Source organism: Montipora capricornis, chromosome 12, assembly GCF_036669925.1.
Source record: "Montipora capricornis isolate CH-2021 chromosome 12, ASM3666992v2, whole genome shotgun sequence".
NCBI lineage: Eukaryota > Metazoa > Cnidaria > Anthozoa > Scleractinia > Acroporidae > Montipora > Montipora capricornis.
Window position 1 is genome coordinate 6265166 of NC_090894.1, and position 7500 is coordinate 6272665.

Consider the following 7500-nt stretch of genomic DNA (forward strand, 5'->3'; position numbering starts at 1 on the left):
GAAAAAAAAAAAAACAAACAACAAAAAAAAAAAAGGCAAAAACTCGGCCTATCGTGTCGATTGAGTGTGCTGGTTCAGTATTTTGCCTCAAGCGGTTTTTCTCTAGGAAGTCCGGTCGGTTTTTCAACATTTGCTTCCATCAGATTTAACTTGATCTGCGCTGCTGTATTGTCTCGGCGATTTGTAGAGTACTTGTGCTAGGCTATTCAAAGATGTTGGGAACCTTTTTCACCGAGTACAAGTCAGAGTACTATCTCTGTTTTCAATAAGCCTTCTCTTGTCTCCTTTCCCTCGCCCTTTTGCGTTGCCATTCCATGGCTCTCATAAAGCTGCTTGTCCATATTATAATAAATTCAGCATCAACTCAAACCTGAACGAGAATATTTTAAACGGTTTAGTCAGCTGAAATGTTGTTTATTGAAGACAACTCGTGAGTATTTCCGCAAGATATTGCGCTATACATAAAAGGCCAATTTCTCCCGAGATCCAACGTTCAAGTCTGCGACTACATATATACGGCTTTTGCAGATTATGTGATTGTGACAACTGAGAAGAGTAACGTACATAGATGTATTGGAAAGAGATGCTGGGTTAATGATAGGCTCAGATATCCAGCTGTTGGTTTCTAGCTGCGCTCCGCGCGTCTCCCAGTCAACCACTAACGGCTGGAAATCATACTGAGCCAAGGTTAGAGACTGCTGAGGAACTAAGATCTGCTATGCTGAGTGGTCCACGATAGAGAACGGCAAAGTAGAACAGCTCCCGATCAAGCCTTAGGCCTGACAAATTGACTGGCTGACTTAAGAAAGTGGGGGTTATACACGGAAGATAGAAGTGATCCTTCGCACTTAACTCAGTGGACAATTTAAGCAATTCAGTGTTACTTCAAAGACAGATTAAAAATTCAAACGGGTTCAAAGGGATTCAAAGTGAACTTTTTAGTTGTCTATAAAGTGAAAAGAGCTTAAATAGGCCATTTAAGGCCTTCTACAACCTACACTTCAAACATACATTTCTTTCATTCATCATTCCTTTCACGGGAACAGGTCAATCTGTTGGGATCACGTGGCACATGAACCCAAGAAATTCACCTGCTCCCAACTGAGTGGATTCATAGCTCAGCACTGAGTGGATTCAAAGCTCAGTTGGTACAGTGACAGCTGTCTAAGCGAATTCACAAGAACAGTTACGAAAGCATTGCGTTTCTACTGTTTAGCTTATTAAAAGCCAAAAGCCTACGTACGAGTTGTGTATAGGGCGCAAAGCCAGTATTGTTTCTGCTCTTTAGATATGCTGTTTGCTGGCATTCTGGTTGCCGTGGACTTAGTCTTTCGTAAGCTCCTTATTACCTTGATGAAATACTTGGATTTTTATCGTCTGTTCTTTTTCTAAGAGCAGAATTGTGCTGCAATCTTACCTGTAAAAGTTGCATTAAAATGCGCGTCTGGTACGTTTATAATAACGGGGTCCCCATCTTTAAAGGGCTCCAGTAAGTACTCGTCAAGTGTCCCTAAAAGTCCCTCTTTTTGATACTTCCCTTGAGCATTCCCGATTATGAACCAGTCACGTGGTGGATCCTTGAAGCCATCACAAAGACTGTAATCAAGGTAGATCATTAAGTGATAGTTTCCAGGTTCTGTGAGCAGAAACAATGCCTCATAAGTTCCGTTTTCATGATCAAATAAAGTGGATGCTACACTCGATGGACCCTGGACATAAACTCTCCAAGTGTCGCCACCGATCCGTTTCGTTCGATTATCCGCAGTCTTTGATTGGATAAAAATCTTGCTGAACTCTCCCGCCGGTCTAATATCTTGATACAAGACTTCACTCGCTCAGGCGCTGCTTCGATTTATCTTCCCCCAATTATTCTTCACCAGTCCCCACTCCATGTTGTCAAGGCAAGGTTTGATCATTCTCTTCCAGTCTACGCGTGCGCGGCGCTGATGGAACCAATCACGACGAAAATCTTGAAATCGTTTCGAAGTCACCAAACTATTATGATCAACACGTATTAGGAGCATCGTAGGTGGGATCTGTCACATAAATATTGTCATGTTTGGCTGATATCTTTCCTTTTCTCAAGTTAGCATTTCGCTGTTTATTGTTTAGGTAGCGAGGTATAAGTGAAGATGATGATGATGATGATGATGACAAAGGAAATAGCCATTTTCGTTCCCATAACCGTCCCGTGAGTGTGAAGATAATGCTTTCCATTTAATCGGAAAGAATTTTCTTTGAGAATTAGTCTAAGCATTTTTCGAAGGTAGTGTGTCGGTATGGGAGGGCTTTCTTTGTAAAAAATTTCGTATGCTTTGCATACTGTGTCAATACCCTCGGTTTGTGGTATATTTGTGTAAAGGCTTGTGACATCCATCGATACAAGTAATTTGCAGCTTTTTACCTTTGTACTTTCAATGAAGTTTATAAAATTAGTTGTGTCTTTAAGGTATGACTTTTGTGACTTACATATTGGTTAACTCAAAGTGTCAACAAAAGATGAAATTCTTTCTGTTGGTCCATCACAACTGGATATAAATGATCTCCCTGTAAGAGTTGGTTTGTGAATTTTTGTTAGAGTGTATAACTTAGGTATTCTTGGCGGGCTAGGTGTTTGGGAAAGCCATCTTTTGGTCACGTTGTCATTTTGGTCATTTTCACGGTGCAGTCTTGTGATTGAGTGTGATACCTTGTTAAGAAACGCAAAGGGTGACAGGCCACACTAATTCCATTCCTGTGTGTAAACATGTATAGAACCTTTCATAGTTTTGCTCTGACGAGCAGATTCTTAAAGTATTCTCCTTTTTTTGTATGAAATGATAGGTGGTTTAAATTTGGCGAAGTATAGGGGTTGATTTTGTCTTAAATGCCATTTTCTGAGCAAAGCTTCTCGTAGGTTTGACACTGATGGCTGGTATTGTGTCACAAAAGGCAAAATACCTTTTTGTGTTTTGGTTTTTCCCTTAAGCGCTGCATGCCCTCTCCTTGTGAGTTTGATTTCTGACAGTACGGTAGTTTTTCTACCAAATTACCTGGTTAACCTCTGTTCCACAAATGTCTTTTAAATTTTGAAATATTTTCCTCGAAAGTGTCTTTGAGGAGTTTTTTGTGAGGATTCGTAGGGCTTTACATTTGGCGAATCCGTTTCTAGCCCTTGGCGGGAGACAAGAGGTGAAATTAATGTGTATATTGGAAGGTTTCCGTTTCAAAATGTGTTTTTACATCAAGGATTGATTGGTCCTTGAATGTCGTGCCTTTGTATACTTATATATGTAAAAGTTCAGTTGCAGTGTCAGTATATTTCTGCCGTGAATTTAATCGTAGGGTGATGTAAATTTGCTTGTTCGATGAAAGTATATATGTCCAGTTTACTTACTTCCCACAAGGAAAAGACCATCAATGTAGAGTTTCCAAACTGTAGGTTTTAAGACGGTATAACTTAGAATTTCTGTTTCAGTTTTAGCCAAGAAAATATTGGCAAAAGAAACTGCTGTCTTGGTTCCCATAGCAGTCCCATGGGTTTGTAGGTAAAGTCTTTCACTGAACTGGAAAGAATTTTCATTTAGGGTACGTCCAAGCATTTCCCACAGGTAACGGTGGTACACCAGTAGAGTGCTCATCAACAACTTCCTGTATATCGTTGTAACTTGCTTTCTTCACTGAGATGGAGAATGTGTTTGCGACAAGGGAAAGGACAATGACTGAAAATCGCAACAGCAACATAACTTTCCTGAACTCTGCTCGCAATGAAAGAAACTGTGGATGTGTGGGCACTTATGCGCATATTTACGTATGCACAAGTGACGTGTGGACTTGTGGAGATGTGGACGAGTAGACCTGTGGACGTACGGATGTATGGACATGTGGGCATGTGGACCTTTGGACTTTGCAGACATGTGGACATGTGGACCTGAGGAAGTGTAGACATGTGGGTATGTGGACCTGAGGAAGTGTAGACATGTGAGCATGTGGACCTGAGGAAGTGTGGACATGTGGGCATGTGGACCTCAGGAAGGGTAGACATGTAAGCATGTGGACCTGAGGAAGTGTAGACATGTGGGTATGTGGACCTGTGGAAGTGTAGACATGTGAGCATGTGGACCTGAGGAGGTGTGGACATGTGGGTATGTGGACCTGAGGTAGTGTAGACATGTGGGCATGTGGACCTGAGAAAGTGTGGACATGTGGGTATGTGGACCTGTGGAAGTGTAGACTTGTGAGCATGTGGACCTGAGGAAGTGTGGACAATGTGGGCATATGGACCTGAGGAGATTTGCATGTTAGGACCTGTGTGAAATGTGGATGTGTGGGCCTGTGGACATGTGGACGCGTGGACGTGTGGGCATGTGGGCGTATAGACATGTTGGAGTGTGGAACTGTATACGTTTGAACCAGTTGACTTGTGGAAAGGTACGTGTTCAGTTGAAAATATGATGAAAACAGACATACATTTTATGGAATAACAAGAATTAAAGATTGAGGGTAAAAGTGTCTTTTACAAACCTTGTTTTGATAATATTAAATACACCAGTGGTCTGCTTTATAACATGTCAAAAAGTGCATCTTTGAATGTCGTCAGGGGTGCAGGTTTGAAGAGCTCCAACTTTCTAACGTGGACAGGTTTAAGGCAATCAGTTCCGTTGAAACTGCGTTGTAATATGCCTAACTTGAAAGTTATTTTTGATTTGGAAAACTTCAAATGTTGTGACTATTATTTCTATCTCATAAAGCAAAAATATGAAAAACCAAGTAAGTGGAGAACGTTGAAGGAAGAATTTAGTCTGGAAGACAAGCAAGATTCGGTGGCATTTGTGATGTCACTGAGAGTTGCTAATAAACCTTACTTACGCTCCTATAAGGTTTTAAATTCAATTTTATATACAAATGAATTACTTTGTAAAATTGTTCTTTCTGTCAACAGACTGTAGAAACAATACCTCATGTTTTTTTTTTCACTGTTCCTTTGCTGTATCTTTTTGGAAAGAGGTCTCATGATGAACAAATCTTAAGTAAACTTAAAAGTTGCAAAAGCCTCACGCCAGAATACCGCGATATTATATTAGGGTTCTCAGAGGAGAAGATGGATCTACCACCCCTTCATTCAGCTGTCAAAAGCTAGCAAATAGGAATTAGTTCAAAGTCAAAACAGAGTTTTACTGATGTAATTTATTCTACTTTCTCTCTGAAAACGAAATCATTCACATTTTGAGGTATTTAAATGAAACGCGTTACTTTTTAACTCAAGCCAGAGTTAACTCTGCTCAAGCCGAGTATATCAGTTTTCGACCTTGAAGCGCAATAACCATCTGCCTTTCGGCAGAATCTCCAAAATTTGCTTGTTTCAAGGCCTATTCAATGCTAGTGGGATGTCTCGAACCAACTTAACTTCGATAAACAATGTAAATTTTTCATATTCACTGTATGTTCTTTCTCAACTGTAATTGACATCTTCACTGTCGCCCCGTCACCTACGCAATACATCCTTCAGGCTGGCGCCTTGTTCCGTTAAATGAGACATTTTTGTACCAAGGCAGGTGAAAAAACAAGAAAATGAATTTTAAAAGTTTTAAGTTTTCTTTATTGTAATGTGGGCTGCCTTAGCTTGATGATGCCATCACCATGCTGAAGTCTTTATATTCAGAATAACAAAGTGATCAGATCCTATTGCAATTTTGTTTTCGATTTGTAAAGTATTGTAAACAAGCTGTTTATACATTTCGAGACTAGGTCGTGTTTCTTTCAGTTTACAGATGTAAATATGTAAAAACATGTATCAGATGGTGTAATAATAATTTTTTTGACTCAGTAACTATACCGAGAAGTATAGCCTCTGAGAGAACGAATCCTTCCATATTGGAGATATTTTGTGTTAACCATTGAGAAAATTTCCCTCAAAAGGATTTTAACTGTTTACACCTCAGGAATAAATGAATTAGATTTTCAGTTTCTTCTCCGCAGAAACTACAAAGATCAGACTGTTTCAATCCTATTTTGTCAGTAAAGAAAATCGTTAGTCGCGATTCTTCGATGAAGAGGTTTGAATTGAAATTCTCTAAGTTTTGTTTCTTTAATTCATTTAAAAGCCAGTAAATAGGTTTTTTCTCAATTGACTGTTGTTGTTTCAGCAATTGCTATATCTTTCATTCACTTGTCTTGGCTTTTTAGATGCGTAAACGCCTTAATAACGAGTTTATGAAACGAGGAGGACGACGTCTACGAGGAATTCATCTAAAAATACAAGTTAGCTTTATTCATATCACTAACAAGCTCTTTCATGTCGTTTCGCTTTAAAAATGTGTAGTAACTGTCGAGGAATTAAACTGGTATGAGTGGGTTGGAAGCGTAGAGAGAGAACTGAAAATTCATCGTCATGTGCTCACGTCCTCCACAGAACCTTGAATTTGGTCATTTCACGTCGTCATTTAGGAGATGACGGCAAAGACATGTACCAGAATGTAAAACGCACGTGCAGAGCGTGCAGAGCCATTGTTTTTGCTCACTAAACCTATTGTTTTGTAGCGTCGTCGTTGCCGTCGGCGTCGTCGTTTCGTAAGCTCCCTATCAAAGAAAACCTTCCATTTGCCTTTTTTTATCTGAATCTAAGTATCCTTGCAGCCATTTCACTTTTAGTTCGTGTGTAAACTACCGGACCTTACATGTCTAATTGTTCGTAGATCAGTTGGTGGAGCATTTCACTGGGATCGCAGAGGACATGAGTTTGAATCCCTTTGAAGTCGCCTGAATTTCCCAGCTGTCTACAAAAGACAATTGCTTAAATTGTCCTGATAAGTGCGAGCATCACGTCGATCTTTCGCCCACTGAAAAGAGTACTGTTTGACTTCAGGGAATTGTCTCATTATTCGAAAAGCATAAATGTGCATAATTTAGAATTTTCGACACTTTAAAACACCTGCGTGGTCTCAGTTCAACCGGTTTCGCTAGGTGAAAGGCATCTGTGACAACGCCACCATGTCAATGAACGCAAACCTTACAGAAATTGTTGGGAAGAAGACATACCTAGAGTACGTCTGCTCAGAAAGGTTCACCGGAGGAATCGACCACCACCTGATATTTCTCTCAACTTTTGTTGTTTTTCTGTCCATGTTTACATCCTTGGGAAACGCGTTAATACTAGTTGCCCTCCGTAAAGAGTCTACACTTGGTTCACCGTCCAAACTGTTGCTTCGCACCTTGGCCACAAGTGATTTCTGTGTCGGTATGCCTGGCGATCCCTTATATGCTATCTTTTTGGTGTCTGCAATAAATGAACACTGGAGAGTTTGCTACTACGCATTTTCCCTTACTGTTCTAATAAATTCTGCCTTGTGTACAGTGTCGTTGTTGACCACTTGTGCTATAAGCGTGGACAGACTTTTGGCTTTGTCATTGGGAATCAGGTACAGGGAAACCGTAACTGTGAAACGTGTGTACAGAATAGTTATAACGTTTTGGGTTTTGGCTATTGCTGTCTCTGCTGTCTACTTAAAGAGTCCAAAGATT

General features: G+C 40.1%; 1 protein-coding gene and 1 pseudogene across 1 annotated transcript in view; one reads left to right on the forward strand and one right to left on the reverse strand.

Annotated features, from left to right (window-relative positions):
• The window catches only part of LOC138025366 (uncharacterized), a 7960-nt pseudogene extending 5936 nt beyond the window's left edge, over nt 1-2024 (reverse strand).
• Nucleotides 2025-6969: 4945 nt separating this feature from the next.
• Nucleotides 6970-7500, forward strand: part of LOC138025367 (adenosine receptor A3-like) — a 963-nt gene continuing 432 nt past the window's right edge. Inside the window, exon 1 of the mRNA XM_068872587.1 lies at nt 6970-7500. This exon is cut by the window's right edge and continues 432 nt beyond it. Within this exon, the coding sequence (XP_068728688.1) occupies nt 6970-7500 (531 nt within the window).